The 26,606-nt window shown below is 46.0% G+C and overlaps 1 protein-coding gene across 5 annotated transcripts in view; it reads right to left on the bottom strand.

Annotated features, from left to right (window-relative positions):
• MAPKBP1 (mitogen-activated protein kinase binding protein 1) overlaps positions 1-25,192 on the bottom strand; it is a 92,133-nt gene extending 66,941 nt beyond the window's left edge. For 4 of the 5 annotated variants that reach the window (XM_085224817.1, XM_085224819.1, XM_085224821.1 and 1 more), the window contains exons 1-2: positions 25,052-25,192; positions 24,029-24,365 (exon numbers count right to left, since the gene is read on the bottom strand). In XM_085224817.1, coding sequence (XP_085080943.1) covers positions 24,029-24,145 — 117 coding nt within the window. In that variant the 5' untranslated portion in view covers positions 24,146-24,365; positions 25,052-25,192. The remainder of the gene's footprint in view (positions 1-24,028; positions 24,366-25,051) is intronic. The other variant, XM_085224818.1, reaches the window with a different exon arrangement.
• Between the last annotated feature and the right edge of the window lie 1,414 nt (positions 25,193-26,606).

Genomic DNA, 26,606 nt, shown 5'->3' with positions numbered 1-26,606 from the left:
AGCCCCAGGCTGCTCAGCCAACAAACTGTACTTGTAGTTCTAAGAGGTGGAAAGTCTACCTTTCTCACAAGGCCAGCATTCAGCTTAGCACGAAAGGTATCGCTCAGTCTTCAGGTCCAATTTTCAGCCACCAGTGAACATCATCTGGCCTCCAAAAGTCCCTTAGTCCTATTAGAAAAAGACAACTACCACCAAGATCATACTGCAGATGTTGCTGGATCTCTTGCCACAGAAATGGATACTTGTATCGAGAGATCCGCAATTAACTTTCTGAAAAAGATTCTCCCTCTTTTGCTCCCAGGCTTAGCTTTAAAACTCGCTTTGTGTAAAAAATCTGAAAGACAATTCTATGAGTCTCATTCAAATGGAGGTTTTTACAACACCTCAGCATGTGTAGTAATAATCCCTAGGTGTTAAAAACAACTTGTCTCTAAAAGGAGGATAAACACATTTAAAATTGGGCCTTGTGAAACTTGTGAGCTCCATTCCCACCTCCCTGCCCAGAAGGCACCACCACTTTATCTCCACAATCAACCTTGAGCCTAGGTGACATAAGGGCTCAAGAGAGTCAATCACTTGTCACAAAACGTGACAGAAGAATAAACAAACTTGGGGGAGGGGGGGGGGGGAAAGCAGCAATGCAGTGGAAACTGAATACCTCTCAACTTGCCAGATAAAATGAAAGATTAGTATAGTTAATTAGGGCAGGTGCACACTATCATTTATTTCCAAATCTCACATAAAGATCTGCTATCAAAGAGCAAATAAATCAAGACCGGTCTGACATTATGCCACTTCTGAAGATCTGGCAAAATGAGGTAGGAATTCATGCAGCAAACTCAGTTTCCCAGTTCCACACAGACACTGCCATTCATATAAGTCATCCAGGTAGTACTTCAGCATATTCCAGTCACAAAAAAATTCCCTGATCTCTTTCCAACTCTGATCTGAGCTAACCACAGCACTGGAGAGTGCCAGTGCAGACCTGGAAAACCGGTGGGTTTGTTACCAATAATAGCTCCCACACTGGGCCAAATTGCTTCCCACAATCATCAGATGTGTCCTTGCTTGTTCAGGTCATCACATCCAATAAATGAGCCACCTCACCTCCCTCACCCAAGCCAGGAAACAATTGCAAGACAAAACCTGTAATTCTGTGCCCCTAAATTAAAGGCTCAGAAAAGAGGCTGGCTATCCACATTTGTTACTTCATCCTGAGGATTCCATTAATAGCATTTGGCATTTTCAGTCACAGTTCTCCATGCGATTTGCAAGTGCTATCAAATGGAATCACATGCAATATGCTTCTAGAGTTCATTTTGCATTGTAATTACCTGTTAACCACTTCATCTCCATTTCTTTTTTTTTTTCTTCTCAAATTTGGAGGTTCAAGGCACATTTGTACTCAACAAAAATAGAAAAGAGAACTTCAGGTATGAACAGTTGTCTTGCAACTCCTGATACCCATTCATTTTACGCACAAATCTAAATTTAGCTGCTCAGAGTTGCACAGATGGGTTTCAGTGCCTAAGTAGGTCACCCTATACCTTCCAATTCAGAACCCAAGATCATTAGGAAGCTCTCACAGCCCCTCTACCTGGTAAGATCAGCAGAGTCTTGAACTGCAATTACCAAAAGATATTCAATACAGCCAGGCCTTGCAGTAGAGGGGAAGAAACCTTGCTGAAGTGCAATCCTCACTGGAACTTAAAGGGCAGGTCTGAGTTGCTTCCTCAGGCATGGTTCCCCCAAAGTCAAGGGAGAGCCCACACTGTGTGACAAAACCATACCACCTTTGCTTTCCTGCTGGCATTTGGATAATCCTTTCTGAAAGACTGGTCTAAATTAGCCCCTGAAAGCTTTGCCTGTCTTTTCAGGAAACAAGGTATTTGCCCAGCAGCTCCTGGCTCTCAGAGTATGAGCTTCTTACTAGTTCCAGTTCTTTCTGCCGCTTTGGGGAAGTTGAAAGACAAACCACGAGCAATTGTTTCCACGTGTCAAAAGGACAACACAGAAATCCTTTAAGGATCAGCTCAACATCTCCCATCCTGCTCTTTAGCTCCTAGTAAACACTCTCCTCTTCCCTACAGTTTGCATCCCTCTGGGACCATCTACATGTTCACATCTGGCCAGTGCACCTAGGCCAGATGGTACTAGAGAGTAGTAGCAGGTCTAAAGTCACTCTTGGAAAAATGCCCATTGAGCACAGTAATAATTTCCACAAAAAATGGATGCCAAAGAAGGCAAACCAGCCAGTGACACTGCTGCCTGATCTACAGCTCATAAGCTCTCCCCTCGATGCTGTTTTGCTCCTGTTGACAGCTTGCCACCACTCTTCTATCCCTGCTTGCCCGCCAGCAGAGTTCCACAGCCCTGAGTCACCTTAAAGGAAGGTATGAAAATTAACTTTTCAATACCAGGTATCCCTCAGTGTTTCACCTGTAGGCTGTATGATGCTGTTATCCCATCTCTCTCCCAGGCCAGAAGCAAAAGACTGAGTAGCCCAGTAGTTTTTCAGCCCCTCTTCCACACAGTCATACGCTCTCAGTAAATTTGAGAGGGTTTTTTTTGACTCAGTCACTTTACTTCCCGCCTTCTAATACTACCCACGTTCTCTTCTGGGCACAAAAAAATAATCATTCTTTACAAATAGAATTTATTTAAATACAGAAATAAAGAAAGCTTCTTTGAGAGGACACCTGCAACATTCCAATGCTCGAAAAAGCCACTGAGGAGGGAAAAGCAGTGCTATAGGGCTGCCTGCACGTCCAAGCGTCAATGGCATCAAGCAAGAGATTACAGCTAAGGAAACCATATCCAGCAAGCAGATGCATCTGATCCAGACTTCACAGAGAAAGTTTTAGAGCAGGAAAAACAAATTTGAGTCTCTCTTATCTGCTATCTCCCACTCAAAATTATTCTCTTTTAACCTATTTCAGCAGAGTTCTCTACCATGAACTTACCAACTGTGTCTTTAAAACCCCAGTACTCAGAACATCTTTTGGCAACTTCACCACTGTGTTACATGTTGCAAGAACCATCTCTTACTGCCTGCTTTAAACTTGACTCCTATTAATGTCATTTAATGGCCCTTAACTCTTGTGCTGGAAGAGAGACTGAACAGCCAATCTCCATCTACCATCTTTAGATCATGCGTGACTTTCAAGGAGCTATTCTATTACCCCAGAGTCATCTGTGTTCCAAGCAGAAGAATCTCCACTTACTCAGTGGTTCCCCTGAACACCGCTTTGTATGTTTGATCACTTCTGACACCCTTCTGTGAACCTCTTTTGAGAACTACTATATCCTTCCTAAGATAGAAAACATCCAGACCACACAGCTTTCAAGTTGTGAGTGCAGTAACTGTTTACAGAGCAGAACAATAGGGTCTCCTGGTTTGTGCTCAGTTTTCTTCTCCCGTTAATAACTTATACCTGATCTGCCTTTTTGATATCTTAAATCATTTACAGACAACAGCCAAGAGGTCATCCAGCACCATAAAGTCATAGATAAGAACTCCAGCTGCTATGCACTTGGAAATGCAACCCCCATTCTCTTTGCTCTCCTATGGAAAGGGAAATCCTATTCTTGAATCAATGGTCTCGTTTCAACCCCATCTTTTCCATCCATGCCTCTGTGAGCAATTATTCATGAACAAGAGCATCCTCAAAGGGAGTTCTTGCAGTACAATTATTCCATTACACTCCAGAATAAATGTCCACACGCACTCAGAATCTATTTTAAAAGCACTCTTGTGGGCCTGCGTGTAACACAGTTAACTTTGAATCCATTTAATTAACAGCACCGACTCAGCATGAAAAGACAACATCCATCAGAGTTCATCTCTCATCCACTGCATAATAAGCCTGTCCTCATCCCTCTCCCAACTGAGTGTTGGTCTATTAATAATGTACGTGCAAAAATATGGGTTTCTGAGGAAGTGCTGCACAAAGAAATCCCTGAGATACAAACTACAAGGATTGCTTTAGAAAGCCTTTCCCAGCATAATACAATGGCCATCAAGTAATCAGTTATCACCTTGCGTGAGGAGCAGCTACATAACTACCTGCTCTTTTTATTTGAGAAAAAAATACTTTCACGGCCAGATTTGAAACCCCATTATTCTTCAGCTATGGCAATACACCAACACAGAACTCCAAAATCAGGCCTAAATTTCACAACAGTGTGGTGGCTTTCACTTCCGACTCCCCAAATAGTGTTACCAGATTTTTTAACAATGCTGCACACAGGCCAACGTATTTTCCATGCTGCAACACAGCAAAGTTCTCTCTGTGCACTCCAGAATGTGATACATGAAATGCATTGTAGCTGTACACTGTCAGCATCTAAGAAATAGCTATCTATTTCTTACATAAGTGAAATTTGATACAGAATGCCAAATCTCACAGCTGGCCCTGTTCATACATCCCTCCTGCAGCCCCTGAGCCCCAGTACAAAAAAAAAAAAAAAAAAAAAAAAAAAGCACATTTAACTTCCAGGGACCAGCACACACGTTGTGTGCTCTAATCTACTGTCTGAACACACTGTCTGATCTCCTGTTACTGCTGTAACAAAAACAAAGGCTTGAAGTTTTACATTTAGCTCTGCTGTGTTCCGTTTGACACATTAGACACAGAACACTAATTAGAGTATACTGTTCTACTTAAGGGGCTGTCAGCATTTTCAGTATAAAGCCTTCATTTCAGGGCTTTATAACACAGCTGTGAAATATTCATTTTGTATTTGAGCTTGACACGCAAAGGTCTGGCTTGGGCCCAGGTTCCTCTGTTTGTTTTCTGGGAGCTGGAGTTTTTGGGTTTGATCTGGCAAAGAGAGGGTTGAGAAGGGGGGAATGGAATTAACTGTATGGGTTGTCTTACAAGAGCAGGCAAACAATAAAAATACCCAGCTCCACTGTTGGTTTCTGCCCCTCACCTAACCAAGACCTTCTTTCCTTATTTGTCTGAATATGCACAAATTATTTATTTATTTAAAAAATAAATAAGAAGTTCTGTCCTCTCCAGCCTGAACCTTCTCTTCCTCAGTATTCTTTGCTGGCAGTGGGTGCTGCTTTAACAAGCCTGGAGATTTATAATAGTCTACCCACAAAAGCAATAGTAAGGCAAGCTTCAACACAGGACCAGTTCAAGATGCCTCTGCCATAAAAGACCAGTCTACATTTCTCCTCCAGTAAGTCTCACAAGCCTTGCTTACAGCTACCATTGCAGACTTACATCAGTGGCCTCCAGGAACCATCCCAATACCATCAGATACAATCCTCACAGCACAAACCTGATGTAACATTTCCAGGTGCTTCTAGCCTATGGTCAATTTGAATCCAGTAAAGGATTTAGAGCGACATCTGGCCACTGAATGAGCGTTCATATTTTAATGAATTAAAAAATAACAAAAACCTGACCAGAATATCATTACCTTCAACAAGCAGTAGCCATTCTTAAATAATTTTGATATTCCAAATAGTCATTTAAAGAAAAACAGGGAATGATTTTCCACAACACAAATCACAACCTTAGCCTACGAGTAGTTGGTACAAACTGACTTGCCCAAAGGATTTGAATCACTGAATTACATGAAATATTACACTTGTGAACCTGTAAAAGCACAGGTGGTATGGGGTGGGTTTCTCATGAAAATGCTGAGCCTCAGTTCTAATGGCTCTGCCTGGTATCACTACAATGGTTGTGAATGCATATTTATTTAAAAAGATCCAGGCAGCTGAGAGAACAGGGAACAAAACGTGGCCAGAAGTAGAAAAAAGGGAACATGAGCAACACAGGATCCCTCCAGACCGTCTCCTTACACATGCCTGAACACAGTGTGCGTGCGTGTGTGTCCATCTCGCCGCACCCCCTCTCTTGCCTGCTCTCCCCTTCTGGCCTCCCCTCCATGCTCACTGCTTTCAGTCCAATTCCAGCTGTCAAGACTGCATTCCTGACCCGTCAGCCCCAGCTGTCAGGGGCTACGTGCTGAATCTGCACTCTGCCTTCTACTTCGTGCACCTGGAATAAGGCAGGCCAAGGGAGGCCATAAATGCCGATGCATGACCCTGGGGAAGTGGGAGGAACACTATTAAAAGCACCTCTAGAAGCAGCCATAGCAAAAGAGCTCACGTGCAAATGTCCCTTTGGCCTGCCTTAGGATACACAGACAGTTGATTTCCTACCAGTTTCTAGAGCGTGACCTAGTTATCATAGAATGGTTTGGGTTGGAAGGGACCCTGAGGATCATCAAGCTCCAACTCCCTGCTACAGGCAGGGCCACCAACCTCCATATCTAATACCAGACCAGGCTGCCCAGGTCTCCATCCAACCTGCTCTTGAACATCTCCAGATAGGGCATCCGCAGCCTCTCTGAGCAGCCTGTTCCAGCACCTCATCACTCTCTCTGTGAAATTATCCTTAATTATTTTGTTTCTTCCCACTGCCATGCCCACACCAAGATCCAATTTCTTCAAAAAACATTGCAGGGTGAGGAAAGGTCCATGTAACACAGCCAACCCTGACTATAGCCATAGCAAAGCAGCATCTTCTCCCATTCAGCCATCATCTTAACCATAAAAGCTGCCCAACTCAAACTTCCATGGCATTACACAAAAGGTTCAGAATATCCAGGCTTCAGAAATATAAAAGTGTGAAGAGACAAGGGGTGGAGTGTGTGTGCAAACTGTCCACCTTTGTCAACGTTATGATTACACTATTTTGATTTCTGTGTGGGGAATTTTTTGTTGACGCAAAAGAAGATAGTGTGATGTATGTTTATTTTAAAATAAGGAAAAAAATATCAAACAGGCTGCAGGTTTGCTGGCACATCAAGAGTCAATCCTGACTTATTTCAGACTAAGTGTATATACATGGAGTCAATCTGACCTTCTCCAATAGGCAGGCAAACCCTCTGGGAAACTGAAACGCACCCTGTGTGGGCAGCCTGCAAAGAAGTCATACTCCAAGTTCCCAGGACTTGGACTTGTGCAGGATCACTTCTTCACAAGGAACAGATTATTCCATTTGTAAACATGCATTAAGTTTTCACACAGCAAAGAGAGCAGGTGACATACCAGACTTAATGTAGGGGGGACTTCTGCCTCCCACACAGTCAATTTGTCCAGTGATTCCTCATAGTACAGAAAAGGAACCAGTTCACCTTCCCTAGCAGGGAGAAGTATCTGTAAGAGGATTAAGTAAAGGCGAAGACTTGCAATGGTCCCCCATCAATCTGTCCCAAAAGAGGAGATCAAAGGAAGTATGATGACTTTGTGAGTGTTATATGTTAGTCTTCTCCAAATCCAGGCAGAAAGCCTGAACATAGGCAAAGAAAGTGCTTCAGTAAGAGGAAAATGTGAAAAAAATAAATAAAAAATAAAAAATAAATTACTACAGCTCCCTTGGGCAGCATTTCAGTTACTCATATAAGGGTTTGAAATCAAGCAGGAGCAAACGGTTCTCCCAGTGAAAGGGTCACTGTTTATCACCGTTAATCATCACTTCTCAGATGAGAAAGGCTCTCTCCACAGTCATTTTCCCCTCCGTTTCGCACAGGGTTTAGCACTGACAATAGGAGAGACAAGAGAAAGGAAAACAGCCAAACAGGGATTCAGGCAAGGGCTGGCAGGATTTCTCCCACCACAGCTCTACCATAGTCTCTCCCCAGAGCCCCAGCCCAGAGCTGGGCTGCTCCTAAACACAAACAGCCAGGAGTTAAAAGTCCACAGATTCACTGCAGGACAGGCACCCGCTCCAAGGGAACTGTGGCAGCTTTGCATAGTTCCCGACTCCAGGGAAGTTAAACACATCGGCCGTAACACAGTGTTTCCAACACTGATATCGCCGTGGTGAGAAGCTCAGTCCTAAATCACTCCGTGCTGAACTCTATAAACAACACATACATTCAAACTAAACATGGACACGGGGCAGACACACTGAAAGGGAGGGCTCCAAGAGCCCTCTTCACAGTTAACCCTGCTGAGGGAAACCAGAACAGGAAAACTACTTCATTAAAGTATCACACTGAAACTCCTGTCCCTGGTTTCCTCCATTTCTTCTCACTGGCATTTATTTTTGGTTTAAAAGCATTTGTGTACTGTTTGTCCAAGTCTGTAGGGATGTGGGGAAAGATGTGATGGCAGAGCTTGTTCCTACAACAGTAAACTATATAGGGTGAAGGAAAGCATCTTAATCAGCTTGCCTGAGGTGACACTCATAATTCATTTGTGATTTCTTCATTCACTCATAACATGTCATGCCAAATCAATTGATTGTTATCCTTCATCGCTGATTTACACAGCAGTTCTGCCTAAGAAGTCATCAACTGCCATTTCTGAACTATTATTCTAAATCTTGTTCATACCCTGCCCTCACTGGCACAAGGGCAACTCATCAGGTCCTTCAGAGAAGAGGATAGCTCCAAGCAGCATACTTCAGTCTCCGGGAAAGAGTTAGAGATGCTCTGAAGACAAAAGCCTGAGCTTCCTATACTCCAATACCTTACCTGTTCTCCACGGGAGGTCAGGGCTCACCTTGCAGCACCTGGCAGCTCTTTCCTCAACACCAGAACTTGTGCAGGGCAGGGCACCTTGTCCTCCCACACATGCATTGCCCTAAGACTGCGGTGACTTTATAAGGGAAAGTAAATTCTTACATCCTCAGGAGATTAGAAAATGGTTTTGCTGTAAGCAAATTTAAATTACATTTAAAAAAAAAAAAAAAGGAAAACTCTCACATCAGCAATTTAAAAGACGCTAAGGTTGGAAAATAAATACAACAGGAATATATAGCATTTATCATGCAGACAATATTCACATGGAAAGAGGCAGGTCATAAAGAGATTAGCATTCAATCTCTCCCTAAACATATTCTGGACTATTTATTGTTTGTTTCACATTACTTCTGAGATATCACAACAAATGTTCACAGCAACACGTACTCTCACACAGCTTGCAATCTATAACCAAATATAAGAGGACTAGATGAAAAAGAAAAAAAAAAAAAAAAACACACACTGAGGAGAAATGTCTTGATAATCACTGTGTAACAAACAAGTGGCAGAGCTGGGAATAACCTTAACTCCCTCCCAGATTCCAGCAGCTCAGACCATGCTGAACTATTATTGTACCTCACTCCTGCTTGAGACTAGGGACAAAAATGTAAAAGAATGCTTAAAAATGAATCAAAGGAATATAAGAGATCATTTTTCTCCCACACCAATCAGGATATAAAGAAGCAGCCACCCAGCTCCCTCCCTACCCCAAGCTACCACTCACTGCATAGCTCTCTGCAATCCCTTCCTCCATTCCCTGCCCTCTGCCCTGAGAAATAAGCTTCTTACAGAGAGCCTTTATCATCAACAGCCCTTTATGCACACTAGAATTAAGCAGCGCTTCACATCTGCTAGCCAACATGCCTACCAAGCACCCAAGAGATTTCTCCTCTGTTGGCCAGGAAGAAGACAACATCCTCCAGGAGGAAGAATCCATATGAACAAGGGCCAAAGACTGAGAAAACAAACAGCAGAGAACTGCTCAAGCACTGATTTCAACTGTTTCCTCAACAACCCTTGCATGCTCCTAGGCACCCCGCTGAGGTGTCCCTGCCCCAGCGCTGAAGTCAGGGGAACCAAAAAGGCCCCAGAATAACTGAGAGACTGCTGATGTAAAAGTGAGCAGGAGATACGGCAGGAACTTTGTTTCACTGTTTGACCCACTTGGTTCAGCATGCATTTCACAAGCATTAGAAAGACAATTTATAAGTCCACTTTACAACCACTCTAGGAAGCTGCTCAGGCACAGCTGCAGAGGAGAACCACATTGATGGAACTCCAGGCTCCCAGCATATCCATTTCCCTCCTCAGAGCACCACCACAGGCCAGCTTTCTGCTCCAAAGATGCACGCTGCTGCTACAATTGTCACTCTGCATATACCTACCCCAGATGCAGAATGTGGCTTAGTTTTTCCAACAAAATAAGAATTTGTTACAGATTTCATGGACTAGACCCAACACTTTAACGATCTGAATAACTCCCCATGCAATTCAGCAGCAAGAAGCATTACCCTACTGTCTCTCCCCCCATGCCTACAGAGGAAAACATCACTAGACAAAAAACAGCACTGAGAGAAAAAAAGTTACTAAGACAGTTACAAAGCATTCCTAAACAAACACATTAAATCATTTACTTAGAGCTCTTCACCTTCTCTACATTCTTTGCCCTTCAATCACTTCTGCCCGTAGAAGTGATTTTCCTCAAGCGCCTCTTCAGTTTCCTTTCTGAATGAAACAGACTGTAAATGAGAGGCACAGCAGTCCACCACAAGCTCACTTGTTTGAGAAGCCAAAGATAACCCAACAAAAAGGAAAAGGGCACAGGCTGCTATCTCGGTGCAAAAAACCTGAAAACGCAAGACAAAACACTGGCAAAGCAGGTCTCTCTTCTATACTTGAGATTCAGAAGCATGAATAACTGGTAGAATTGTCAAACGTGAGAACTGAGGAAGTAAAAACACACTCAGAGGAAGCAATTTTATTCACAGGCTTAAAACCCCTTTTTGTGTGTGTTGCCACCTAGAGCTCCTGCCATACGTAGAGAAAACAGAACATAAAAAAAAAAACAACACAATTTCTTTACAAAACTTGTCAAGAAATTCAGAAAGCCACAGATCCAGGCACACAACCAACTGCACTTTCTTCAACACTTCACAAAGTACTTCCGGTTTTATGCGTTTAACTCTTAGCAAAATTTTCTGTTGCCAAAAACAGAACCTGAAGAAAAAAAAAAAAAAAATCACGGACCTTCACTCTTACCAAAAAGTTGTTACTCTCAATTCTCATCTTTCCAGTCAAAAGTTTCAGATGCATTCACCTACCCAGAAACATTTAGCAGTGTCTTTGCACAAAGTACCTGAGAAATACCTGAACTACTGGCCTTAAGTATGTTTGTCCAAGGATAATAAGAAGCAGATGAGCACTTACAGGACAGACAGTAAGACTGAACAGCAAAGTGATGCTTAGAGTCAAAACATCCCCCTTCACTGTCATTTGTACTGAACCATTTAGCCTACCTAAACAGTGCTCAAACTGTTTCATGTCCTCCACCAAAATTAAAAAGATAGCTATAAGGTTTCTGCACTGTTTCCATTTGTTTCTTGCTGCATGCACTGCAAATAGGTATAGGCGACAGCTGGAGACCAGCTTTATTATGCGTGATGCCAGGCTGTAGTCCCCATCACCAGCCAGATAAGAGAAGCAGGATGAAACAAGGCTGATTGTTTGAATAAAATCACCCTGCAATGCAGCAGAATGGACTGATGGTAAACTTGTTCATGGAGCACTACACCCTAAAAAGCTATCTACATCCACAAAGTTGCTGCTTCTTCTTAAAACAATTGTTTTAAGAAAAGACTTCGCTTCTACCTCTAAATTTTGTGCCTTTTATCTTCTTAGATCATCTCAGACTTGATAACTGCAATGAAGCACTTAAAAAAACTTTTTACAGTCTGCTATTGGTAGGACAATGAAGAATAGCTTTAAACTGAAAGAGGGGAGATTTAGGTTAGATTTTAGGAAGAAAATTTTCACTCAGAGGGTGGTGAGGCACTGGCACAGGCTGCCCAGAGATGTGCTCAAAACCAGGTTGGATGGGGCCCTGGGCAGCCTGAGCTGGTGGGTAATAGCCCTGCCCATGGCAGGGGGTTGGAACTGGGAAGTCTAAGGTCTCTTCCAACCTAAAAGCCATTCTGTGATTCTGGAAGGATCTGTTTACAAGTTAGCCAAGACAAACAAGCACTTACAGTTCAAAGATGGAAAATAACACCAGCCATGAGCAAAGACTAAAACCACATGATCAGCATATTTTGCTATTTCTACAGTGGTCACTTCCTACATTTCTTTTGAGCGAGATAAAAATCTATTATTAACAGAGAACACCACAGATATCAGCACACCCTGACCAAGCAAAGACTTTTTACTAACCAGTTTTGTACAAAGAACCAGACAGGTACTTAGAAACTATAGGAGGCAGTTTGTTTTCAGACACCGCCTCGGGAAAGTGCCAAGCAGTGATACTTCACAAGATTCAGAAGCTGACAGGAACATCCCCATGCATCTGAGAATCGCAGCCACACATCAACATCACTTCAAAACATTGCCACAACATGATGACCAGGGCAAACAAGTGCCCAGACTTCCCCAGGAACAAGAGCAGGGAAATGCCAGCCAGAAAGAGTTAAAGAAAATGGAGCATTTGTTTTGGAGTCACAGAACAAACTTGTGGCTTAGGTCACTACAAACTGAACTCTATGTGATTTCTGACAGGTGTTACACCACAAGAGAAAAGAACTGAGCAATCACCACAGAAGATTCCAGTGCTTCATACCCAAGTACTTTGTGTTTCACGCTCTTTCCCGAAGCCTGGCCATACAACATTGTGTTACTGCTTTCACCCACCTTCCCCCATCTTTTCAACTGATTATGGGGCACAGGGAATTCCTCCTGAGCCAGCTCTATGGAAGGGAAGTCCTGGTGCTACCCCTTTTTTATATTTATATCAACAACATTACTGCAGCAGTTGCAATATAATTTATATATAGCTCTATGGCTTAATTCCAGGCAGAAGTAACTCAATGCTGGTGTACATGTGTTTAGACCACAGCAATTGGAAAGAATGTCCCATAAACACTGTCAACTTAGCTGTTCCACTGTGACCAAACAGGCTCTATCACAGCAGAAACACAAGCTGTGCCAGAAGCATAAAATTAAAAAATATATATTATCCAGCAAGAAGCTAATCGAGCCACTTGCCACCTGCACAGCACTGACAGACTTCCACTGTGGTCCCAACAGATTTATAGTTGTAAGTTAATAGCCAGCTCCTATCGTATCAGGATATAGTGTCTGACTGACAAGAGACTATGCAGAAGTGACCAGGGCGTGTGACAGTGTAAGGGCAGACATGCAATACACAGAGCATCTGCCAGGGTCCTCTTGCATTTCAAAGTAATCTTATGAACTTATGGTCCGGACAATAATCAGCTTTGTACAGTGCTATTTGCAAACCCTGCTTGTGCTGAATATACTTGCTGTGCCATCATATATTAACAAGTCTGACTTGAGCCCAAGCACCATAAACTCAGGGCCTGAAACAAGGGCAGGGCACAGGAGTCATGGAGCCAGCTCCATGCAGGTGAAGGAGGTGCCTGGTACAAACCCACAGGATCCCACCAAAATATAACACAAATACAAAACTAAAAAATAGCAAAATCCTTCTGCCTCTTTTTAGGTCTCAATCCAATGTGACTGGACTATAAAGAGGAAGAAAGCATAATCAGCACTGCAGAAATACCTAGAAAGGCTCTTCATTCCTACTTATGTGATGTGGAAAAGTCAGGGACCAACATCTCAGGCTCAGCAGACAGAACCACATCTATTTTGCCCTGGGCTAACAAACACCTGTTTCCATTATCCTGTGTGTAACTTCAAGGAAGAGCCTTCCTGAGTATCTTAGGCCAGCATCTCACTTGGATCACAGGAGGTTTCATCTAGGAGCCTCTGACAGGGGAAAAAGGAGAAAACCATTTCCACATTCTGGGGACGATGATAGAGATACAGAGAGAAAATGGAACAGTGCAGAATTTCTCTGTTTGACTGCTCACTCAGTGGATGGCATTCAACAAAAGAGTCTCTCTGTTCCAAACTCTGCAGAACTTGTTAGCAATGTGACTAGGAAATATGGATTAGCAGACAAAGTGCTGCTGAGATGGCAAAAACAACTGCATAAAGACGACTGCATAATATACATATAAGGCATGCAAATATCTCGTGTACTTGAGATGAATCATCATACATGGACACTGATCTTGCCATCAGCCACAGAGGTACTTATCTCCTCATCCACTGGGTGAAGAGGAACCACTCACGCTGCCTCACACACAATTAAGCACATGTTTTTTGTTGGTTTTTTTTCAAACCTTCAAGGTCATCATCATTGTAAAAACACTACAGAGTTGTGCAAGACTCTATACATATTACAGCTGTAACACAACACCAGTGTCTCTGTGTAGAGCGAGGGGGTAAGTTTCTGTACTAACAGGCACATTAAGCAGTGTACACTCAAACAGAAGAGAGTATGCTCCTCCTATTAAACACACATGCATGTAGAAAAATAGAAACATACTCATACTATCATCCAGCCAGGCCCCAGCATTTAAATATCCTCTACAACACAAAATCCTGCTTGGCAGTTGTTTACAGGACTTTCCTTTCTGGGGATACAAGGCATCCAAATTAAATCACCCTGGATAGCAGGAGGGCAGGGCTTGGGTCAGAATTCAGGCAGGCAGGCCTGGAAGTAAATCCCTCTGCCAGAGGGGTGGCCACATCCTACAGGCAGCAATCCTTTCACTTCCCATAGGCAACACTCCTCTCTTGCAAGGAAAATCACCCGCTTTGACATTTTATAACGCATTTTGCTTCTAAGCCCTTCTTTCTGCCTGAACCACTTCAGCAGCTTATGTTGATTACTGATGAGCTACAGCTCTGCCACTGCTTCCCACAAGAGCATCCCAGTTCCAGTAACCCCCCAGTCAAGCTGCAGACCCCCAGCTCCTTCCCCGCTATCCAGGACAGACACCCAGCTCCTGCCTGTACCAAGTCCTGGCTCCACCAGCACAGTCCTTTCATCTTCAAGGGCTGTGGCTAGGGCGGGCCAGCAGCTCCTCCCTGTACCATAGGCCCCAAGTGCCAGAGAAAAACACCAAGAGAGTCAGCACTGCTTGCCAACAAACCTCCAGGCAGTAGGTGATGAGTATTCCCGATTGTTTTAAACCTCTGTAAAGTACTGGCAGCAAAATTACATGCCTTCTTGCAACAAGTATTCTTCCCAGGACTCTCATTCAACAGTATTTCCCCATTCCTGGTTATCTCGGGAGCTCCTCAGGTTTTGGGTGCTCTGTAAAACCCTTTTGTTTCACAACAGAAGCAATTTTCCCAAAGTGACAAAAGCAATTCATTTCTCTTGGCAAAGATGCAGAGCTGGAAGCTACAAGCTACACCTCATTCAACATCATCTGCCAGAGAGGCCAGCATTATTATCCAGTGCAAACCTGTGCTCTCCTCCAGCTTTGCTGGTCAGCTTGAAAGCTAGGCACCAGAGCATCTGCCACCCAGAATCACTGCCTGATGACAAGAGACTCTCAGCACATTATGGAGGATTTGTCCGGACTGGTGGTTCAGCTTGCTGCTTTTTCCCAAACCTGAGTTCCAACTACCCGCCAGGCTCACCAAAGGCACGCACATACAGCACGCTCCCCACGCAAGCCCCAGATCCGCAGCACCGAGCACGTGGCGCGTCAAAACCTGCGTGGGGGGCGGAGCCATGGCGCGATAGCCACGCCCCCCCTTCGCGCATTGGCCGGCTGCGTCTCCACGGCAACGGGAGGCTGCAAGCCCCGCCCCCGGCCGCTCTGCATGCTGTCGCCTTGCAGCGAACGTTGCGTGCCGGGAGCTCCGTACCGAACCCTGCGGCAGGTGCGGGGCACGGCGGGGCGTTCCGGGCACCTCCGGGAGGCGCAAAACCGCACTTGGGACTACCGTATCTAGTGCAAAACTGGGAGAAGAGCCAAATACAAGGAGTTTACATAGCTGTCATAAACCCCTGGGCGCTGAGACACTTTGCAGTAAGTGGATAAGTATCCTGTCTGTTTTACATTGAGGGAGAAACGATGCAGAGGCAGTCCGAATTGCCGAGCACAGAGCTCAAAACCATGAGCTGCATCACAGAACTGCACAGCTCTGCTCCAAGGCTGAGCTGCCTCAACGCATTTCAGCAGCGTGGAAATGTCAGGTAGCAGCGTGAAAAACGTCACTCTTAGCCCAGCCTTGCAGCAAAAACACCAATACTGATTCAATTCAACTGGCAAAAAGCAGCCCCTTGTCTGGTACTGCCCATTTCTTTCAGGTACAGTCTGCAACCTCTGCACCTAGATCGCATTATGGGCCATACAAGGAACTCAAGCTCTTTTGGAACAAAATCATGGGGTTTTTTTGGTTGTTTTTCTTCAAATGAAAGCAAACAGGCCTTCAAGGGCACAGGGCCCCTTCTGTGCTACTCAAAAGTTAAGCACCAAATTTCAGTGCCTGCAGGATTGCTCAAAGGCTAACACTTGAGCACAGGAGATTTTGCCAGCACTTCACTGCACTTCACCCATCAGCTCCCTGTGCTGTGCCCACCCGGCAGCAGAGAAAGGTTTCTGAGCAGGCAGAACTGTGTTTCACTGCGCCTACTTGGAGAAGAAGCAGGCTTTACAAATCTGTTCCACTGAATCCATTGACAGTGCCATAAAGTCATTCTCTGTCTTTCAAAAACTCCATCCGTCTGCTCTCCGGGCATTTGTTAATGCTTGTGAGTCTCTGTTACAAATTCAACCCACAATAAGCTGCTTTCTTGTGGGGAAATGAGTCTCTCTGGACCCACGATGGGGGGACACTTCAGCCTAACTATGCAAAGTGTTTAGGAGGGGCAGAAATTAAAGGAAGAGTAGTACCTGTAATGAAGGAATGGCACTTTTCTAATTCCATCAGGTAAGAAATTTCGTAATAGTTGTTAACTCATCTTAGTCTTCTTGAACAATTGTGAATCTTAATAGTGTATTCTGCAGAGCAAGCAGGACTGGCTTTTATTGCCGCTGGCTTGCAAATACTAAATACAGCAGCAGTTCATAGACTTTTCTATAGCACTATTTTCAATCTGAGTTTCTCCACAGTAACTAACAACAGTCCTGGTCTCCTGGGATGTTAGCAAAATTACAAGGCTTACTTGGGTTTCCACAGCTCTAATTCATACGGCTCTGCTTGTGCCTTGTTGGAAAGAAATCATTGCTAGAGCTACTGAAATCATTAATGACAACAGAACCAAATCAGCATTTCCAACAGCATCACTTGGGGACTTTTAAGCAAATAACCCTAATGAACACATAGGCCTCCAGTGGGAGAAGTGAGAAACATCCCTGGTAATCTGCAAGAGGCTGGGGTTCATGACTATGGCTAAGATTTGGCCTCAGCGGATCAAGATTCAATGTCTGGTTCTGCTTCAGACTTCCTGTGGAAGTTAGGAGCCATAGCTGTGTAAGAAAAGCATTGTTTCCTTCCCCTCTCCCCCCAAAAAAAATAAAATGGGGGGGCATTTTATCTTTTTAAAGCCTAAAACTGCTTTGGGCTGGGTCTACTTCATCACATCTGTTCAGTGCTCACTGAAGCAAAGTAAAGATGGGATGCTCAGGTAGCTTATGATCATTCAAACACAGTGACTCACCTTTGTACTAATATTTTTGAAGACTGCTCACATGGCACAGATCCACCACTGGTCACAACAGCCACAGGCCTCAGCTGTATTTTATAGCACAACACATGGACACACACAGGGCGAGGCTAAGCAGTGCCATGAAAGGAAAGGAAACACTGGGCAGCTTTCTGAACTGCAGGAGTCACTCTTTAGTGGGCACAGCCTCAGCAGAGTTGCAAGGTTTCAAACACAGGGAGCAGCCCACATGTGGAGCTGGAATCCAAAGCAAAGCACACCACAACCCTGCTGAACCTGCACAGGGACCCTCAGAAGCATCAGCTGTGTGAGGAGAGGTACAGCAAACAGAAGAAGCCTGAAGCGGCTGAGACTGGGCTTGGCACTAGCGAATTATTCAGACCTTAGCTGGGATCACTCAGCACTAATATCAGGGCCCATTCTGCTAAGCACCGTTTGAGGGCCATGTAAGCACCACTCCCTGCCCCAAACACCAAAACAAGAGACTACTAGAGAACAAGCCAAAGACTAGCTAACATGGTATTTGCTTTCAGTCTCAGAGAGAAATCTGTTCCAAAGCTCACCAGGCCACTTCTCCCCGAGATGAACAGGAGCAAGGTCTGCCAAGCCAAAAAAATGCTGAGTGCCAGTGCCTCAGCTGGAAATGGAGGTGAGGCCCTGCTTTTCACCGAACAAATGTAATAAATATTACATTTTATCTCATTTGAGTCTGTGCCATTTCCCAGATGTCTGCAGACCCTTTATGCCACAAAAACAAACGGTGGTCCTGCCTGGCCTGATACCAACTGTTTTTGCAAACAAACCAGGTGATACATCACAGATGCATACACCCCAAGGGCGGATAAGAAAATAGCCAGTGCACCATGGAAGAAGTCTCTTCCCACTGTGACCATGGATGATTTTCCCCACAGCCCCCGGTACACTGAGGTGAAGAACTGCTCCGATCAGCAAGCAGCAAATACACCACCTGCAGCACCACTGACCAGCCCTGAGTTTTGCCCTCCTACTTACTGTTCCAGCCAGGCCTTTGGCAAAACACGTGTCAGCCTCCTGCAGAACAATGGCCCTCAAGCAGAAGGGGGTTGTCAATCTGTATGCACATGGCTTATCCAGCACAGCAGGGACAGAATAAAACCTGCTTACGGGTCTCTGCAGTCAGGTTAGATTTCTAAGTCCCACGTGCCTTCTCAGAATACCCGGCTCATCTGAGGGAGATGAAGAACGTGCAATTCAAGACCTCAATAGCTTTGAGAGGCCAACCAGGCAAGCAGCACGTGACCACCCAGGGGATGCAATCACCATGTAAACCCACTCAGCAAGAGTCCTGATTTGAGTTACTTACGCTAGCTGCAACTCAGCTGCTAGCAAGTCCTCACTCCCACCCCTCTGTGTGGGTCTTTCTGCTGTCCTTCATGGTAAAGACAGCATGTTATGTAGGGGTGGACAGAAGGGTGGGATATTCCCAGCAATCCTGTCTCAGGTTTGGCAGGAAGGATCACAGTGCTTCATGGATACAATTGCAGGGTACAAAGCCATACACAGCGAATCGCTATACACTCCATTATGTAGCCACAAGAACAAGAGGCAAATTGGTGCTGCTGTCCAACAGCAGAGCAGCTTTGGCTTTGACAGGCCTCATGGCTATAAACCGCATTCAACACTCACTGTAGGCTCCAATTCTGGCCAGGAGATGAGTCTACTGTCCCTGTAATCTCAAGACAGGGTGTTATATGAACAAATGTAGCCTGGAAAATCTATGCGTGTAGTTGTTAACAAACAAAAGGTCATCTTAAGAATCATGTACTTGAGGATGAAACAGAAGGGACCAGAGCAGTTCAGTCGGAAAGGATTTAGCCCTTGAGCTCCAACACTCTCGATTGCTCTACTGACACCATCCACAGACGGTGAAGAACAGGTCTGGCCATGGAGAGGCTAATCAGCCTTTGTCTTCTGCTTTAAGAAGTGCTGCTATAAGCCTGACTAGAGACAGACACAAAATCCCTCTATCTCCGGGTGGCAGCCCCTAAGCTGTTGAAGCAATTGAGTGCATTTAGGCAGAGCTGTGCAGAGATCCCCAGCTATCAGCTGGGGTCAAGCAACACTCATGGATATTGAAGTAGAGCAGGCACAGCAACAGCAGGCCAGATCTAGGCTAGAAACATCCTCTCCTCTGTGCTACTGGCTCCACTGGTCCCAACGCTGGAAAACACTGCCCATGAGAAAGACAGCAGGCTTTGCAAAGGTGCAACCATGTTGTTCATGAAAACTTACAAAGATCGGTACTCTGCAACAAGCCTCAGCTGCACCTTCAACAATTTAATAAGAGGCAATGATTTTTGAAGCATACATACCACTTATGTGTACAAACTTATGTGTGTTTTGGTTCTGTTCCAGTTCAGGCTCAGCAACTCTCAGCTGATCCAGTTAAAACCAGTAGTAGCAGTCTGAACTGATTCATCTTGAAAGCTATAACATTTTCACATAAAAAGGATTGGGCAGTGAAGGCAGGAAACTATAGGCAGGCCAGAAGTATTACTCTATTCCCTGTGTCAAGGATGGCTTGTGATCCCAGCCAAACCCTGCATATTCTCAGGGGAACTAAGGAACTGGAGAAATACATCAGGAATGGGCTGTCAAGATGCCACAGAACTTGCTTTTCTCATTTCTCATTCGTGCCTATGCCCACTTCGCTCACAGGTAAGACAGAGACACACATTGGTGATTTTTCCCTGCCATTACCAGAGAGGTGCCAACAAGCCAATGGGAAACCACAGGCTGGCCATAGGAACAGATATCTCCTCAGCAGAGGACAGGAAGCCCCATCCTATGAGGAGTAGCACAGGGCTCATCTTCAGAACAAAATCTCTCAAAAAGGTTTTGCAGCCATCCAGTCCAACCCAGCACCACGCAGCAGTAACAAGTCTTCCAGACACACATTCATATGACATTTGATGAAGGGGAAACCACAGTACAACAGACTCTGTGCTGGAAACCTCCTGCTGGGAAATTTCAGGTTTCATTCAAAGCATTACTCTAAACTTACAACTTGAAATATTTCTAGCTTAGAAGAAAGCAGGAGAGATCAAAGACATAAGCTGCAAATTCGAAGCATGTCTCTTTGACTCTCTGGCTTACTCTTACGGAGAAATCTGTAAGCAGATTTTGTAGTAGTTTGTTTTCACACAGACACTCATGATCTGGTTTGCTTAAGCACCCCCCTTCCCACATTAATAAAAAAAAAAAGATGCGAGCAGAGCTTAGCAATATGAATGTTCCCTGCAGGAACCATACCCGCTCCAGTATGCTACTTCGGTGAGCAGAGATTTCTGTTGTTGAGTTGCAGGGTGCTCACAGCAACCAGGGCATTTTAGCAACAGGAGATGGCTCACGTCTGCCCTGCTTCCCTCCTGTCCTGCCACTGCTTCCCATGCAGCATGAGCAAAGGTGCTCAGTTCCATTTTTTAACTCTGTCTCTCTAATGGAATTACAAGCATGGTGACCAGATGCATAGCTGGGTTTCTGGTAGGGCTAGTAATCCTCTAGAAATTGAACACAAGCCAACCAACTTCAGTGAGTTTTAGCTTCTAGATTCCATGCTAATATGCCACAATCCCAACACTCAGCAGGTCCAGAGGTAAGTCACCATACTCTGAGCCTATATTGGTTCAACATAAAAAAAAAAAAGAGTTCTGGAGAGGACAGGAAAAATGGATTAACACATCCAAAGTCACAAAGAAAAGTCTAAACACAGAGCTAGTCACATGGCAACAGAAACTGAAATTCCCACAAAACAGAAGTTGTTTTCAAAAAGCAGCAAGAAAACTAGACGCTGTATCCAGTCTGTCAATAAGCTTTATTTAGGGAACTCCTGTTTCTTTCCCTTATTTATTATATTTTTAAAATATCCATGATTATGTGCAAGTTCCTTAGTTTCACTTCTGTAGAAATCTCCTTTGGGGAGTATGGAAGAACCATGCATTAATTACAGGCAAGTCCTAATAAAAGTCACAAAACAAGTTCTCTCATGCATAGTTCCCAAGTAACATCGCATGTCCTGCACAGTCCTTATGCAAAATATCTGTACTTACCCACACTCCCCCATCCAAAGCAATGAACAAACAGATCCCTGCAAAGCCAGGCTCCCACAGCCTGCCCCTTCCAGACCAGCAGTGCATGACTGCTTTGGCTGAAAGGAGCCAAATTCCACAGAGCTTCTCTTCAGCAGGACCAACTGCCCAAGGGGTTCGTCCCTAACCACAGAGACAGCCTGAGAGCACTCAACAGCCCAAGGGTTATTTAGGAAAGAGCAGGGACACTTACCACAAATTGAGGAATAAGAAAAGAAAAAGAAAGAAAAAAAAAAAAAAAAAAATTACAGCTTATAGAAGTCAAGGCAGTGCCGCTGGGGATGTTTATCCAACTTCAAGTTGAGTGGCTAGTTGCAAAAAGAGTCTGAAAGACTCAGAAGAATCACAGAGGTGAAGAAAGCTTGTTCTTCACCTACATCCCCACATGCAAACTATCAGCTTTCATGCATTAATCTAAGGCAACATCCCTGCTCCGTCTCGTGTAACTAAAAGAGCATTAAGCAGAGATGACCAACCAAAGCTGCGTATTTCATAAACTTTTTCATACTGCCAGGTTCACCTCATTCATGTGACACACAATCTCAGAGCAGGTCCAAGAAACAAAAACAGCAGGAGAAGCTTTTCCTGCAGGTCAGCAAAGATCCCTCAGGAGCAACGTGTGCAAGACTCAAATTTCAGTCCCAAGGATTTACACTTATTCTAAATTGCAGACCAACTGGATCTTCTACTGCTATTTCAGAAAAGGAGAACTGCTTCTCACCTTGGAAGGCAGAGGAGCACGTGCATGGCAGAGAGACCATCACAGATTTCAAATAGGTGAAGGAAGCACCTCTGCTGGATCTTTGCTAAAGGGCCCACTCTTGTTTGCTTTGCCCATTTGAAGAAGGCCGACAAAGTCACTGAGAGGCATTCGGAGCAGACTGCGTTGGGAAACCAACACCAGCATCTAACACCTCATCATGAGGAATTGCTTTTACCAGCCAACTCCCTCACCGATTAACAGCTCTCACTAGTAAGACACAAAACCCAGCCCTTAAACCCTAATTCGATGGTGTGGAATTTATCCATCATGTCCCCAGGGAGTCAAGACAGCCCTGACTGTGAATGGATACAATGGAGCTCTTCTAAAAGTTATGTGCAAGGCAGAACAAAAACAAACAAACAAACAAAAAAAATCTCATACCAGAGAAGGCCTGGGATGTATAGCAGCAGTCCCAGTTTTGAAACTGAGCAGGCAGAACTCAGCTCCCTTTCACAGAGCTGGAGTTCAGAGTCCCTGTACATGATGGTATGGCAGCTTTTGGCTGTTCCCACAGTACAGGTCAACTACCTGTTCTTCAGCAACAGGCAGAAAGCAAGTTTCACTGGCAGCACCCAGGCTGCATTACATGCAGTGCATGCATGCACACGCACACACAGGCCAGGCACCAGCACCAAGGACTCTCCTCTAGACAGCTCTGAGGAAGCTGAGCAGGTTTTTCTCTTTTGCGGCAAGAGAGGAGCACTGTGCTCTTCAGTAAAAAAGAGCCATCTCCAGGAACTTTCAATCAGATGCAGAGCTTCAAGAGCAGGGTTTCATGCTGGGACAGGCCATTTAAACAGAGTTATTTATTTCCCCTGCAGTTTTACATACGTTCCTTACTCCAGCGGCTAACTTCCCAAGCACTACTGTTCTGAGATAAATGAATGCACTTTGCATTCATGTATTACAAGCGTTTCTTATTTATTACTGGGTCTTCACAAGGGGGAGGGATTAACTTTTCTATTTATGGAGACAGAACAATGCAAGCACTGGGTGATTTGCCCAGGGTTACAAGTGAATCAGTGGCAGAGACAAAACCAGGTGCCCTGACTCAGATGCGCCTGCTGTCAGCACAAGGAAATGCCACCCAGCTCCTCTTCTGCCCACAGCTGGAGAGAAGTCATCCTTCTCTCCTCATGACACCAGTCAGTTCCCAGAGAGCGACTGTCTGCCAGGCATCCTCTGCAACACCAAGAGGAGCCACAAATTTTTCAGATAGGATCAACTACACCTCAAACTAAGCATCCCCTAGAGAAGGGAGAGCTTAGTCTGAAGCATGCAGAGAAGGATGATGGAAGAAAGCACATTCAGGATGGCAGAATGCAAACTCCATCTGAACAGTCTCTTCAGAGACACAAATAACACTTTCCACCTTTCTAAGCATCTCACCCTTCCCCAGATGCTCACAGAACACTCCTTTGTGGGGCTAAGAGCCATTGCTTACACGGAAAAACAAGTCTCTGTGTATTGTTAGTTGCCTGTAACACCAGGTAGCAGTTCAGAACATGGAGGAAGGAATAGCATTACGTTCCTCCTGCCAGTCATCCATAACAACTCCATATGCTAGAATGAAGAAAACCCAAAAAGCTTTCCGATACAGCACGACTTCAGACTGGGTACTTCCAGTCACATCCATTGTGAACAGACTCTTTCAAACCCTGCCTAAAGATCCCAACTAAAAGACATACTATAACCACATATCAGATGTTCTGTGTGATTCTCTGGTCACCCCAAGTCTCCCATGGAGGTATTTTCAGTACAGATGGGACTATGTGCAACAAAGTTAAAGCAAGCATGGCAGCACCATGCAACACTCACCTTATTTCCTATATCTTCACGCTTGTTCCCAGGCTTGTTTCTTCTCAGCTTAATGGAGGGAGAGCGAAGGAGGTTCTTGATCCGACTTGTTATTGTAGACCCTTCAACCGACATCATCTCCAGGTATCAGGAGATATTATACCCCACGCAAACCGTGCCTGGGGAACAAGCCCAGGTCTGAGGCAGAAATACTTGACAGCTCAGCTGTGCTTATGCGTGTTCACACATCTCTCAGCGATCCTGCTCCAGAGCTCCACTCCTGTTACTCTGCTATTCGCAGCGGCTGGCTGACCTTCCTTCTGCAGATTCCAGAGGATCAAATCAGCAGTAACCTAAACTGAAAGATGCACTCGAGGGTCAGTAAGATATCTACAACAATTTTTAAGCTTCATTATTTCCAAGAAATGCCAAAAGCAAGATTTAATAACGAGGGTGGCTGCAGAATTATTCCTTCTCAGAGGCTTTCACAAAAGATTATCCTTCTTTTACTGCCAATTAGCAGATTTAAACCAAACCAGCAGACCTAAGATGTTCCCATCCCTGCACTTCGCAATCAGTCGCCATGGGGTCTGTCCGTCAACCCCTTGCCTTCGCTCGAGACACGCTGGCTCCACCTCGGGCTCTGCAGCCCAGCAGCACAATGCCGCACTCAGTTATTAAGAGCAGAGAATAAACGCGAGGGAGTTCTTAACTCCCACAAATTGAGCTCCGCTGTTGGTACGCACACGGATCGGCGATACCCGGTAATAAAGGTACGCGACAGCCCCCATCCCGGCCGACGGAGGGGCGCGAGGAACTGCCGCTGCCAAGGAGCGCAGAGCTCTGGCCAAAGCCCTCCCCTCCGCACATCCCCGGAGCCGGCCAAAGAGACTGGGGCAAAGCCTGCGGCAAATCACCCTCCCGGCTTCCGTGCGAAATGGGGGCGGGGGGACGACGGAGAAGGAACGAGCCGAGGGACGGCGGAGCCTCCCGCCACCGCGACCCCGAATCCCGCTCCGCGCCCACGGCCGCAGCCTCGCCTACCTGGTGCCCGGGAGCCGCTCTGCCGGCGAGGCCGGCGACCACGGTGCCCCGCAGCGCCTGCCCATGCAGCCGGCCTCCCCGAGGAGGGGCCGCCGTGCGAGCCGCCCCCGCGGGCGGGGCGGGGGCGGGGGCCGCTCCCTCAGCGGCGGCGGCGAAGGAGGCGGCTCCGCGCTTTCTGGCCTCGGCCAGAAGCGGGGGATCGCCCGCCCGGCCCCGCGGCCGTCCCGGGCCGAGCGTCCGCCCGCCCGCGCCGCCCAACCGCTGCCCCCAGCGGCCGCAGCGTCGTCCGCATCCCCGCCGCCCCCGGGCCGCCCGCCCGCGATCCCGGCCGCGCTACGGCGCCTCGCGCGGGTCAAACGGGGAGAGGCGGGGCGGCGCGCGCCCCTGGCGGCGGGATCGCGAGGCGCGAGCGCGGCCGTTAGCGGCGGCCGTTAGAGGGCGGGGGCGGTGGAGCCGCCTCGGCGGTGCCGTGTGCGGGGCGCTTGCACCGGGAGACTGCGGTGCTGCCCGCAGCGGGGAGGGCGGCCGTGCCATGCCGTGCCATGCCGTGCCATGCCGTGCCATGCCGTGCCATGCCGTGCCATGCCGTGCCATGCCGTGCCATGCCGTGCCATGCCGTGAGAGGCGCCAGCCGCCGCTGAGGTGGCAGCCGCCAAATCCGAAGTGCTGCCTCAGGGCGGGGATGTAGGGTGTAGCGCGCTCTGGGGGTTCAAAAAGACTGCATGCCCACTCTGGTCCAACGTGCGTCTCACATCAACAGAATAAAAGAGAAGAAAGAAACCAGCATTTCTTCATGTGGAAAAATCCTCCCCCTTCCTTAACACAGAAGGGGGCTGTGAGAAAGACGGGTTTAACAGGGTCTGTTGTGATAAGACAAGGAGAAATGATTTCAAACTAAAAGAGGGGAGATTTAGATTCGATATGAGGAAGTTTTTTACAGTAAGGCTGGTGAGGCACTGGCACAGGTTGCCCAGGGAGCTGGTGGGTGCCCCATCCCTGAAGACATTCATGGTCAGGCTGGACAGGGCTCTGAGCACCTGCTGGAGCTGTAGGTGTCCCTGTTCACTGCAGGGGAGTTGGACTAGATGGCCTTCAAGGGTCTCTTCTAACTCAAACAATTCTATGGGTCCATGACTTGCCCTCAGCAGTGACCATAATGGGCAGTGTCGTGGTGCGTGGCTCTGTGACCCTGCATGGCCTGTATTTCAGGAAAAGGTTGTTTACATTCTCAGCAGGATTCTGATGTGTAGAAAAGGGTGCTAAGTTTTATGCAGACTGGGATGAGTTCTGGTGAGTGGGACCGCTCATGCTGGACATGGAGTTAACAATACACACCAGTCTGTGTCCCTCTGGACCTGACGTTGCAGAGGTGTGGGGAAAGCAGTTAAAAGTTCTTGAATTTCTGCTGTTAATGGGAAAAACACCAAAGCCACCACATTACTGAGAAGCACACAAACATTAGGGAATGATCTGGGAGATGTCTTTGCAACAAGTGGGAGAAACACTCTCAGTCAGTAAGTTTGGCTCCAGCAAGAACCTTAGTGAAGCAGCATAT

Source organism: Meleagris gallopavo, chromosome 5, assembly GCF_905368555.1.
Source record: "Meleagris gallopavo chromosome 5, MGAL_WU_HG_1.1, whole genome shotgun sequence".
Taxonomy (NCBI): domain Eukaryota; kingdom Metazoa; phylum Chordata; class Aves; order Galliformes; family Phasianidae; genus Meleagris; species Meleagris gallopavo.
This window is presented reverse-complemented; position numbering and strand designations above follow the sequence as displayed.